The sequence below is a fragment of the Acomys minous genome (genome assembly GCF_964271855.1).
Source record: "Acomys minous genome assembly, chromosome: 2".
NCBI classification, from domain to species: domain Eukaryota; kingdom Metazoa; phylum Chordata; class Mammalia; order Rodentia; family Muridae; genus Acomys; species Acomys minous.
Window position 1 is genome coordinate 71,589,870 of NC_140484.1, and position 13,256 is coordinate 71,603,125.

Genomic DNA, 13,256 nt, shown 5'->3' on the forward strand with positions numbered 1-13,256 from the left:
TTTCAAGGCAGGGTCTCTCTGTGTTAGCCTTGGCTGTCCTGGACTCGATTTGCAGACCAGGCTGGCCTCGAACTCACAGCAATCCACCTGCCTCTGCCTCCCGAGTGCTGGGATTATGAGATTAAAGGCGTGCACCACCACACCCAGGTGGAACCATTTTTTTCAAGTTGTCCCCTGACCTCCATGCACGCATGACCACACAGATATATGCACGTACATAAAATAAACAAAACAGTGCTGCTGGTGTATTGGTAAGATTCAAGATTCCCATAAAATAAACAAAATGTAATAATTTTGAAGGTTGTTAAACCATTTTTTTTTTCAGAGGCTTGGAGAAGAGCTGAAGAGGTCCATAATGATTTGCTGTCCTCAGCCTGACAGACCTTTGAGGGCTCTTCATTGCTAAAAAACTAACTTTTGTTTTGTTTTTCTGAGACAGGGTTTCTCTGTGTTAACAGCCCTGGCTGTCCTGGACTCTCTTTGTAGACCAGGGTGGCCTGGAACTCACAGCGATCCGCCTGCCTCTGCCTCCCGAGTGCTGGGATTAAAGGCGAGCGCCACCACAATTGGCTAAAACTAACTTTTGGGGGAGCAGCGATGGTCATGTGGCTTAGCATTGAACCCAGGGCCCAGGCAAGCGCTCTCCCATTGAGCTGCACACTCTGTCTCTCCCCTGCTCTCCCGATGTTTCTTGTCCCTTCATCCATGTCCATTCCCCTTCCTCCTTGCTGTTCTAGCTCTTTCTTTCTTGCCCCCTCTCGCCAGGGTCTAGCTTAATTGACCATACAAGTCCCCCTTGCCACCCCTAAGGCCTTTGCCTGGGCCCAGCTCCATTATCTTTAAACACACACACACACACACACACACACACACACACACACACACATACACACACACACACACACACACACACATACACACACACAGACACATACACACACACACAGACACACACACACATACACACACACACACATACACACACACATACACACACACACATACACACACACACACATACACACACATACACACACACACACACACACACACACACACACACACACACACAGATGTATGTCGCTGTGGTGACGTATGCCTTTAATTCCAGCACTTGGAAGGCAGAGGCGGGTGGATCTATGTGAGTTTGAGGTCAGCCTGGTCTACAAATCCAGTCTAGGAGAGCCAGGGCTACATGGAGAAACCCTGTCTCAAAAAGCCAAAAACAAACCAACCAAACAAAAAATAGAAACAAAACAACCCAAAACACACCACAACGGGGTAGCCAACACGAGGATCTCTGTGAGTTCAAGACCATTCTGGCTTATAGAAAAAGTTCCAGGCAACACCAGAGTTATGCATTGAGACTCTGTCAGAAAAAAAGGGGGGAAAAGTACAATTATCTTTATTTCTAGATACCCTACTGTGCTAGAGAACACGAGAACGTCTTTCTTTCCTCCCCCCCCTTTTCAATGCTTTTTAAAATTAATTTATTAATCTTACATCTCAGTGGTTATCCCATCCCTTGTATCCTCCTATTCCTCCCTCCCTCCCATTTTTCCCTTACTCCCCTCCCCACTGACTGTGACTGAGGAGGACCTCCTCCCCCTGTATATGCTCATAGGGTAGCAAGTCTCTTCTTGGTCTTTTTTTTTTTAAATTTATTTCTTATATGTGTGTTCATGTGTGGTGTGCTTATGCATGTGTGTACATGCATGTGGAGGCTGGTGGCTAACATTTGAGCATCGTCAGTCTCTCTCCAACTTTTTTGAGAGTCCTGGACTCTTTCTGTAGACCAGGCTGGCCTCCAACTCACAGAGATCCACCTGCCTCTGCCTCCCAAATGCTGGGATTAAAGACGTGGGCCACCGTGCCAGGCACTCTCTAACTTTTTATTTTAGTTTTACACAAGTTTATCATGTACAAATTTAAGCATTTGAGATAATAAACTTATTTACCTTTCCATAAACACCAACACTCCACCTCTGAAAAAATTATTACAGCTAGGAGTGGTGGCATAGGCTTTAATCCCAGCGCCGGAGGAAGAGGTAAAGGCAGGTGGCTCTCTGTGAGTTCAAGGCCAGCCTGGTTTATTTTTTTTGTTTGTTTGTTTGGTTGGTTTTTCGAGACAGGGTCTCTCTGTGTAGCCTTGGCTGTCCTGGACTCGCTTTGTAGACCAGGCTGGCCTCGAACTCACAGCGATCCGCCTGCCTCTGCCTCCCGAGTGCTGGGATTAAAGGCGTGCGCCACCACACCCGGCCCAGCCTGGTTTAATAGTGAGTTCCAGGACAGTCAGGGCTACACAGAAATATGTGTGCTATAATTCAATTTAACTTTTAAAAAGGTTAAATGACTATATTTTTTTCTTTTCTAAGACTGGCCTCCAACTCTTAGCTATCTTCCTGCCTGGGTCTTTTGAGTGCTAGGTTGACACAAGCCCACCACCACCACTTGGCAAAAAAAAAAAATTACAATGCAATTTAAAATTTTTCTCCCATTCCAATTCCAACCTCACCTAGAGCATCCCTTAGCCTGTAACTTCAGTACAGAGACTAAGCTAGCAGAGCCACGAGTTCAAGTATTCTGTCGGTCCTCTGAGCACACAAACTAGGTTTCTGAAGTGCATACACAGGCTTTGCCAGGCTCCGGAGGCTGGCCACCAGATTCCACGCGCGCCGGGAGGACACTATCCTGGGCAGCAGGGAGATGATGGCTAGGTCCTCAGAATCGTTTCAGAAGTCCCGCCATTCTGAAGCCAATAGCAGCACCGCGGCTCCTTGCGGTTACAGCCAATCACTGGCTGCAGTGATTGCGCAGCACCGAGAGGTCGGTGAGGCAGCGGGTAGCCCGTATTTTTTGAAGGCCTCTCCTCCCTGCATGCATAGAAACGAACACCAACCCTCCTGAAGCCGCCATTGTATTTAAGGGCAAACGGGGCGCTGCAGGCAGTGCAAGTTCGAAAGGCACCATATTTGTTAAGCTGCAGAAATGGCGCCTCAGCGTGGTCAATGGCAACTGAAGCTAGGTCGTCGCCATGTTTTCTGAAGGCATCTTCCGGGTCCTTCACCCGAGTCCTTGTCTTTGTGCTTGCGGCTGTGGAGTAGCCACTATGGAGCGGTACTAGCATTCCTCCGGAGCTCTGCCATCCCTAGCGGCGATTCGCTGCCCGCTTCGTTCCGTTCGCGTTGAGAGCGACCGTGACCAAGGGGCGCGGCAAGGGCGTGGCCTCCCGGGGACACTGAGGTCCGAAGCCGCAGGCTGGGGCAGCCAAGCCGCTACCCCGGCAGGATCCCCGATGGCGCCACCCCCGGCCCCTCTGCTGGTGCCGATGCCGGGGGAGATCTGGCCTGCCTTCCGGAAGCCTGAGCTCGTGAGCTTCGCGGACGTGGCCGTGTACTTCTCCCCACAGGAGTGGGGGTGTCTGCGCCCCGCGCAGAGAGCCTTGTACCGGGAGGTGATGTGCGAGACCTACGGCCTCCTGGGCGCGCTCGGTGAGGCCCCGGGTCAGAGCCCCGCCCTCCATCCTCCTGGGGGTTCACTGGGGAGATGCTGTAGATGGACCAAATGGATTGTGAGCCCTCACCCCACACTTTCCCACCAGCAGCATCCAGTCACCTTCCATTCTCAGGGCTTCCTCGGGAGTCTCCATTCAGGCAAGAGCACCGCAAACTCTGCCCAGGTTAATTTGAGCACAAGTTCGGAGGAGATGCCCTCACCCCCTAGTGGGATACTGTCTGCCCGGGGCCAGCCCCTCAGGCCAGCACTGTGACCCCTGTTCTCTCTCAGGGTTCCCGGGCCCCAAACCAGCCCTCATCTCTTGGATGGAACAGGAGAGTGAGGCTTGGAGTCCTGCCGCCCAGGATCCTGAGGAGGGGAAAAGTCTGGGAGGAGCTCCAAGAGGTGAGGGATTGTCCCGAGTCCTCCCGAATCCTGTCTGTCCAGGGTTTCTTCCTAGTAAGCCTTTCTTGCAGATTCCCCATTCCGGTATCCCTACAGAATTTAAAGAGCCAACATGTGTCAGATTACTAAAGGAAAGAAAGCCGACTTGTTAAGTTTTGGAACCTCGGGAGAGCAGTCCTATAAAAAACAAAGTGGGGATGGGGGGCCTGGAGAGATGGCTCACCAGTCAAGAGCACCTTCCAGGGTTCAATTCCCAGCACCCACATGGCTGCTAACAGCTGTCTGCAACTCCAGTTCCAGGGGACCTGGTGCCCTCACACAGACCCAAATAGAGGTAAAATACCAATGTCTGTAAAAATAAATAAATCTTAAAAAATAAATAAATAAAGAGCAAAGTAGGAGAATCTAGAGCCCAAAGAAATTTTAGGTTTCCAGATGTTTGTTAAAATACCACTCCATTTTCCCCTATTCAAAACCAACCAAGGCTGGTCATTGTGGCACACACCTTTAATCCCAGCACTGCCAGGGCAGAGGCAGGTGGATTTGAGGCCAATCAAGGCTACATATAGTGAGACCTTGACTCAGCCCCTTCCCCCACCCCACCGAAAAAAAAAAACCCTAAAATGCCCCTAAGAATAGAATTGGTTTCAGGTTTGCCTATCATATTTCTCAAAGAAGACAAAGGGGTTCATGATAAAAGTGCTCACCTCCCATCACCACCCTGAACCTAGGAAGTCTAAAGTAAATATGGCGCCTCATCTATAAAAGTCCCACTGTACCAAATACACTCACAAGATACACCAGTAACTATGGTTTATTGAGTATTTACTCAGTGATCAATAAGCACTAAGCACGTGTGTATTTAATCCTGCCAATAGTTCTGTGACATCAAGAAACCATTATTATTTTTTTTCCCCCATTTTCCACATGAGGAAGGAAATTTTAACCGCCTTCCCCCGGGGCAGTATATTTTGGCACTACCTGAGTAAAAGCTAAGGTAGTCGGTGCAAAGGTATTGTTTTACTGAGACTTTTTTCTTAAGATTTATTTGTATTATTTTGTGTAAGTGTGTCTGCATGATGGCAGCTGAAGTTACAGATGGCTCTGCGGTTCCTGATGTGGGTTTTGGGAAGTGAACTCAGGTGCTTTGGAAAGACAGCAAGGGCTCTTAACCACTGAGCCATCTCTCCAGCCCATGTTTTGTTTTATTTTTATTGGTTGATTTTTTAAATTTAAATTTTAATTTTTAATTTTTTGGTTTTTTGAGACAGGGTTTCTCTGTGTAGCCTTGGCTGTCCTGGACTCGCTTTGTAGACCAGGCTGGCCTCGAACTCACAGCGATCCGCCTGCCTCTGCCTCCCGAGTGCTGGGATTAAAGGCGTGTGCCACCACGCCCGGCTGATTTTTTAATTTTTTTTAAAGACAAGTAGCTCTGGCTGGCCTGGAACTTGCTTTTGAGACAGGGTTTGCAGAAATCTACCTGCCTCCCTCTAAAGAGCTAGGGTTAAAGGTGAGTAGCCACCATACCCTACTATCATGTTTCTGTTGTTTTTGTTTTTGTTCTGCTTTCGAGACAGAGTTTCCCCGTGTAACAGCTCTGGCTGTCCTGCACTTGCTTTGTAGAGCAGGCTGGCCTCAAACCCACAGAGATCTGCCTGCCTCTGTGTGCACCACTATGCTTACCATCTTGTTTTTGAGACAAGGTCTCACTGTGTAGGACACCATGGCTTCAAAGTTATGCCTATTTTTTCTGCCTCAGCTTTTCCAAATGCTGGATTACAGCTACTTCCCCAGTGGGACAAATGAGGCTTTTTAAAAAAAAACAAAAAAACAGGTTTTTCTGTGTAGCCTAGGCTGTCCTGGAACTCGCTCTGTAGACCAAGTGCCCCTCAAATTCACAGAGATCCCCATGCCTCTGCACCCCCAGTGCTGGGATTAAACGCATGAGCCACCACTATCCGTTGACAAATCAGTTTTTAAAACGCAATTCATTTCTGATTCCCAGGAGACACTCCAAAGGAAACGGAGCAGAGCTCCAAGAAAGGAGTTGAGAGGCCAGCAGAGACTCCTGCTCAGTTGCCGCCTACAGAGGTGGTTGAACACAAGACTTATTCCATGGCTACCAAGGCCTCAGCAGGGGCACAGGCACCTACCAAAGCTGCCCCCGACCAAATAGTGGGTGTGCAGCTTCCTGTCCAGGTACCTGGCACAGATTCACAGGCCAGGCAGCGGCGCCATGTGTGTGTGGACTGTGGGCGCCGTTTCACCTACCCATCTTTGCTGGTCAGCCACCGGCGCATGCACTCAGGTGAGCGACCCTTTCCCTGTCCAGAGTGTGGCATGCGCTTCAAGAGGAAGTTTGCGGTGGAAGCACACCAATGGATCCACCGTTCCTGCTCAGGGGGTCGCCGTGGCCGTAGGCCTGGGATCCGGGCTGTGCCCGGAGCCCCAGTCCGAGGTGACCGTGACCCACCAGTGCTCTTTCGGCATTATCCGGACATCTTTGAGGAGTGTGGGTGAGCTGAGCAAGCTGCCTCTCTGTCTGGAGCAGAGCACGAACTTGTCACTAAGCGCCATGAGTCAAGACGTGGGAGTTAAAATGCATCCTGTTGACTTTTCTCAAGGATCCCTTGTAAACTTGTAAAAAGAAAAGTGCCTGTAAAGATCCACACAGATTAAACCCGATACCTGCTCCCTTCTCCTGTGTTTTGTGTTTTGAGTAAAAAATGGGGGCCGGGCTGCGGTGTGAGTTGGTACATTACTATTTTATTCAGGGTTCTGTAAGAGGCACAGAAAAGAGGGGATGAAAACACACACACACACACACACATGCGCGCGCGTGTGCGGCACAGCCATAGGTAAAGGCAAGAAGAGGAGCTGACTAACTTTTGAAATGCTTTCTTCTTCTGCTTTCTACCAGGAGGGGCTGCCTGTTGTAGTTAATTTATCAGTATGGCCGAATAATATTTATCATTAGGCCTATAATTATTATACAGCAGCATTTCCTAACCTGCTAGCAATCAATCAAGACACAGACACCTGTTATATTTTAAAATAGGCTTAGTTACCCTGGGGCAGGGCAGATATTAATCCCCTAAACTACTTCCCATAGTGGGGCAAGTATGAGACTCCTCCCACTTATAGTCCCAAATACTTGTTAATTACCATCATCTGGTCCAAGTCTCCATCCATACCGGCCATGTGCTTCTCCTCCACTTATCCCGTGGTGGCCTCCTTCGTCCTCTTCCTCTCTGGTCTCTCCTTCTCAAGATTCCTTCTGTCTCCCTCTTAGTCACACCTATCCCATTTGCCTTGCCCAGGGTGATGGCTTTTTATTGGTTAAACAAGTTAAGCTTTTAGGCAAGGTGGGTCACAAAGACAGTAATTAGCATCAAAATACATCAGACAAACCTCCAACAGTTGCCCACAATAAGGGACACCTTCCCAAATCAGTTATGACAATTCTTCAAGTGAGGCTCCCTTCTCAGGTGGCTCTAATTGTGAAAATTGACACTAAAACCAGCCATAATAATTCACTCTTGTCAACTTGACACACAGATACAGCACTTAAAAAAAAAAACCTAACATTAAGTAGGTACACATGCCTATATAATACATATATAAGTATTTGTTTTGTTCTTTGACAACATGTAATTCTGGTTGGCCTGGAATTTACTATGTAGACCAGGCTGGCCTCAAACTCACAGAGATCTACCTGTCTTGGCCTCCCAAGTGCTGAGTAGAGGGATTTTAATCCAGCAACATGGCTACCCGGGCTGGAATACAGACTCACTCTTGGCACACATCTTTAATCCCTGTGGCTAGAATACAGACATGCCCTTAGTACACACCTTTAATCCCAAACAATGAAGATAGAGTTAGTTGGTAGGAAGAAGCACTCATTTTTGAAAGTGATATCTAATTGAGAGGCAGATAAAGTGATGAATCAGAGAAAGATTTGACAAACTAGGATATGCCCAACTCTCATGAGAACAGAGACGAAAGAGAGGTGACTTAAAAGGGAGCAGCAGCAGCAGGAGAGAGAGGGGGAGAGAGAGAGAGAGAGAGAGAGAGAGAGAGAGAGAGAGAGAGAGAGAGAAGGAGAAGAAGAAGAAAAAGGAGGAAGAGGAGGAGGAGGAGGAAGAAGAGGAGGAGGAGGAGGAGGAGAGAGTTTTACCAGGACAATTTGTTTTACAGGTTGTATTGAGAACAAGCTAGACAGGTACGAGGCTGAGAATGAGAAGAAGCCAGCAGATTAAAACACATGGCTAGAGTTAGTTTGAGTTCCAGCAGAGCAAAAAGTCAGAAGTTGAAAGAAGCCAGACTGAATCAGTCAGCTTGGCAAGGTGTTTGAGCCAGAACAGCTGAGCTGAACCAGCCAGCCAGAGTTCAGAAAGTACAAGCAAGGGTGAGCTTATTCAGCAATACCTCTCAGACGCTGAAAACATTCTAGGCCTAGATTAGACGGTACAGAGGCTATAGAAGCTTCCAGGACTAGGCCTAGGTTGGCAGATGGAGGCAGTAAGCCTCGGAGACAATTACATCAGGCAAATAAAAGTTACTCTAATGGTGCTAGAATTAAGTAAGGATCTGTGCAAAAAAATTTTTTTTAAATTAATCATTATTTTTTATTTAGTTTTTTTTTTAAAGACAGGATTTCTCTATGTAGTCCTAGCTGTCCTGGAATTTTCTCTGTAGACCATGCTGGCCTCAGACTAGAGGATATCCAGCTACCTCTGCCTCCTGACTACTATACTGCCCAGAAAACTTTTTTTAAAAATAGGAATGATGCTAAGATACACACAAGCTGGAAGCATTTCATTTAGAAAAGGCAACCCCCCCCCACCAACACACACACACACACACACACACACACACAAAAAAAAAAAAAAAAAAAAAAGAAAAGAAAAAGAAAAAGAAAAAGAAAAAAGAAAAAAGAAAAGGCAATTCCATAGCCAGAATAAGTTTCTATTCCAGTAAGGACAAAGTTCTGTCCCATCCCTGATGGAAGTTGTCCAGTATAACCACACTGCCACCAGGTACTTGGCTGGCCACCCCTAGGAATGGTACATGTTAAGGGCTCAGTTGTTGGCTCAGCAGCAGCTATAGCCAAAATAGCTTTAGTAAAGGGAAGTTTGTGTTGCTTAACCCACACATAACCTCTATTTCTGTCACCATGGCCACTTTGTTCATGGTCCTATTGGTCAATGGCTGGGGTAGAAGTCTGACTGCCCACAGAATGGGTCATCCTATTCACTGGATTATTGAATTCCTCTCCATTTGAAGTCATCTTTTAATGACCATTTACAAGTGACACATTTATGTCATTATAAAAAGTAAAAGTCCCAATCATTCAATTTAACCAACAAAGACTCAGGAGGGATGCTGGGGTGAACCCTGCTAGCTCAAAGAGGCAGAGAAAGCACCTAACTACCTTACTACTCAGATCACATCTCAGAGGAAAAGCCCCCAAAACTCACTAGCTCAGTTGACAGCCCTGAAGGAAAAGCCAAACAAACAAACAAACAAACAACAAAAACCAAGGCCAAAGGCTTGCTAGCTCAAAGCTCAGAAAGTCCCTTCTTATCCATGCTGCCTTAAATACCCTTAAATACTCAAAGTTCCTCCTATTCTTTAATCCCTGTCAATCGGTTTCTTGTCCCACCTTTTGACCTAGGGTTAACTTTATTAAATTCTCTGTACAGAAAGCTCTTGTACTAAAGATGTGTGCTAGCCAGGCATGGTGGCTCACGCCTTTGATCCCAACTCTTGGGAGACAGAAGCAGGTGGATCGATGTGAGTTCAAGGCCAGCCTGGTCTACAAAGCTAGTCCAGGACAGCCAAGGCTACACAGAGAAACCCTGTCTCGAAAAACAAAAACACCACCACCAACAAAAAAGATGTGTGCTAGGGCTGGCTTAACCACACAATAATCACTTGTTTACAAAAAGCAGAAAGTTCTTTGGATTAAATGTGTGTGTTTAGGGCTGAACCACACCAAACAAAAACCAGAATTTTACAGTTCACAATCTCTGGGTTCACAATGAAATCAAATATGCTGCAACATTTCCCCCTTTTTGTCTAAATAAAAGACTTTTCTCGGGGCTGGAGAGATGGCTCAGAGGTTAGGAGCTCTGCCTGCTCTTCCAAAGGTCCTGAGTTCAGTTCCCAGCAACCACACGGAGGCTCACAACCATCTATAATGTAATCTGATGTCCTCTTCTAGTGTGCAGGTGTACATGGAGGCAGAACACTGTATAATAATAATAAACAAATAGATCTTTAAAAAAAGAATTTTCTCTAACATCAATAAACTATACACTATCTGCTAAGAGTTGCATTCATGATGTCCAGTCCGTTAGTATTTGGAAACCTTGGAGAAAGCATTCCCTATCTTGGTGAGTCCCAAGTTCTGTACCTAAATCACTTTGTGTTATAACTTGCATTACCAATCAAAAAACATCCTTTTAGACCTAAAATTTCTTCTTAAATGCCAAACTTAAGCTTAACTGTGAGACTATAACCATCTAGTCTTCAACCCCATCAGAGCCCTGAGAAGGATAAATATTATCTGAATAAACAGGAAGTGCAGAGCAAGCAGCTTTCAAAACTATAGAAATGACAGATTCTGTTGGCTGCCTGGACAGTCACCCAAGATATCTCTAAGATGTTGGAGCATCATCTTCAGTCTTCCAGCTCAGAATACCTGACAGTTTTCTGTGAAACAGGTTATATGAAGGACTTGCCTGCTTTGCCCTTGCAAAGCTTGGCAGTCGACTTTCCAGCATCCAGTTTGTCCAGCATTCTGTCTGCTGTAGAAGCAAGGACATTTCTTTCCAGTGGCTGGCTTGCCATGTATAAAGCCATCTCCTAAAGAATTTTTTGATGCCCATCCTCTTCTTCAAAGTTGAAAAGGGGTGATACCAGGGGATGACATGGCTCATTGTAAAACAACTCTCAAATTAATAAAACATCTTTAAATGCCATATTCTGTAGATTTCTGAATTTTTGAAGACATCTAGGTCTATATCTGAATTTCTTATTTATAGCTATATACTGACCATTAACTTAGAAAACACCTGTGATTAATTAAACTAACAACCTAACAAAACCACAAGTTGGATTGACTATTAGTTTGCATTTCTTAATTATCCTACACAGTTTGTGATAGTAGCTTTCAAAAGGACTAGAACTGGACATTGCATTTTTAAGAATTATATAGGTACAGTAACTTAAAAATAGTTGATACATAGTATGTTGTAAACAAAATATAACCTTAATTTTATATCAATATACAAATATCCATACCAATGTAACCAAATATAATCTTTTTTAAAATTTATTTATTTATTTATTTATTTATTTATTTATTATGTGTGCCAGGTTCTGCCTGCATGTTCACCTGCAGGCCAGAAGAGGGCACCAGATATCATTATAGATGGTTGTGAGTCACCATGTGGTGGTTGCTGGGAATTGAACTCCGGACCTCTGGAAGAGCAGACAGAGCTCTTAACCTTTGAGCCATCTCTCCAGCCTCCCAAATATAATCTTAACTTTGTATCAACATACAAAGATCTATAAGAGCAGATTTGATAACCTACCCTTTCCCCCTATTGTTCCTGTATTATTTCTATATCCACCTTCTTTTCTTTTCAACCCTTCTCCCCCCACATAAGAAAGAAAGATAGAAAAAGGGAAAAAAAGGAGAGGAATCCCTAAGTTTAACCTTCTATGTCTTGTTTCCTCCCTGACCAAGACCATCAACAGTTTGCAGACATCCATCACCCACTGAAAGACCAAAACCCATCCACCCTACGTTGGGAATGTGGCATCATTCTTTCTCTCTCTCTTTTTTTTTTCCCGATACAGGGTTTCTCTGTGTGTATCCCTGGCTGTCCTGGACTCGCTTTGTAGACCAGGCTGGCCTTGAACTCACATCCATCCATCAGCCTCTGCCTCCTAATTGCTGGGATTAAAGGCGTGCGCCACCGCTGCCCGGCCTGGCATCATCTTTCTCTTAACATTGCATGTTGCTCACATCTTTTTGTCCTTGTGGCAAGCCCTACATACACACCTCTTCCCCAGAAGTCTCTCTCATCAGTTTCCCAATCATGTTTCTTCCACATCCCTGACCACACAGTCAAGTTACTGGCTACAGCCTAATAATCATGGACAACTGCACATCTGGTTATTTCTCCTTCCAAGAAAAGTTTATGGCTCTGTATAGTTCCCAAAGTTCTGCCCACTGTGGAGAGTTCCTGTTGGGGGTTGGGTCTGGTGCTAAGATGTATTCAGATGCTAGATTCTGGGCGCCAAGAGTTGGCTGCAGTCCAGATGAGCACATTCTCATGTACACTGATCTATTGTTGTGTAAACTTTGCTCCCCAATTATCTCTGATTGGTTAATAAAAAATCTGGACAGCCTATAGCTGGGCAGAAGAGGGGTAGGTGGGGCTTCCATTACCAGGTTTGGGGTTTCAGGCAGAGACCACAAGCAGAAGGAAAAAGAAGACGGTGGGGTGGGAAGGTGGAGCAGATCCAGCACAGACAAGACCAATATTGGCAAGTAACTTGAGGTGTATGGCTGGGAATTAGCCAGACTGGCTTAAAAGATAAACCTAAAGAGGACCTGCCCAGCTCATTACTAAGCCAATCAGAAGGTGTTGGGGGGGGATATTTACAAAATATGATGCATCCAAAAGAATAACAATACCAAAGTCTGATCTGTAATCAGTATAGAAATCAGCTTTTACACAGTGCACAAGAGTTTATCTCAACAACAGGGGTGGGTGTGTGTCGGGGGGTGGGGCATGGGGGTGGTGGTACAGGGGGTGGGGTCTGGGCCCAGCATCCTCCCACACATCACCAACCTAAGTCACAGCAGCTCATCTGTTTCCAGTTGGGGCCTTATTTTAACTGCTGGTGTTCTACAAGGCTAGCAGTTAAACTTGCGTTGTAACTTAGCTAAGGAGGGCATGGGCTTTGTTTTCTGCAATTTGAAATCTCGAGCTGCAGGGGAAACAGTTCTCTTCCATTGCACCCTTAGGAACCTTTAGATTGTTTATGCACGTCTGGAACCAGTCAATTTTATTATTCAGCTCGCTTTTTTTTTTCTTTTGTAACTTTGTCCAAAGGTGGTAAAAGGAAGCAACCAGGATCATTATTTTCCTTAGTTTTCCACAATTTTTTTATATACAAATTTTCTTACACCTCACAGGAAGCAAAATAAGTTAATCAAATGCAATTATCTAGACAAGTTCTTTAAATAGCATGTTCAGTGCCCCACATGTTAGGGAGCCTTTAGTGGCTATTGCACCCAGTTCCAGATCCCACTAAGCCCACTAGAAAATGCCTTA

At 45.6% G+C, this 13,256-nt stretch overlaps 1 protein-coding gene across 3 annotated transcripts; it reads left to right on the forward strand.

Moving 5' to 3' along the window:
* The first annotated feature begins 1,578 nt into the window (after positions 1 to 1,578).
* Positions 1,579 to 6,598, forward strand: ZNF688 (zinc finger protein 688). 3 transcript variants are annotated; one of them, XM_084772822.1, is made up of 3 exons: positions 1,581 to 3,491; positions 3,787 to 3,900; positions 5,906 to 6,598. In XM_084772822.1, exons 1-3 carry the CDS (start codon positions 3,296 to 3,298, stop codon positions 6,418 to 6,420), a joined length of 825 nt encoding a protein of 274 aa, XP_084628948.1. In that variant the 5' UTR covers positions 1,581 to 3,295; the 3' UTR covers positions 6,421 to 6,598. The 3 variants fall into 3 exon arrangements, with proteins under 3 accessions (XP_084628950.1, XP_084628948.1, XP_084628949.1); XM_084772823.1 differs by lacking the exon at positions 1,581 to 3,491 and adding an exon at positions 3,499 to 3,679; XM_084772824.1 differs by lacking the exon at positions 3,787 to 3,900 and having other exon boundaries at positions 1,579 to 3,491.
* Positions 6,599 to 13,256: the final 6,658 nt, after the last annotated feature.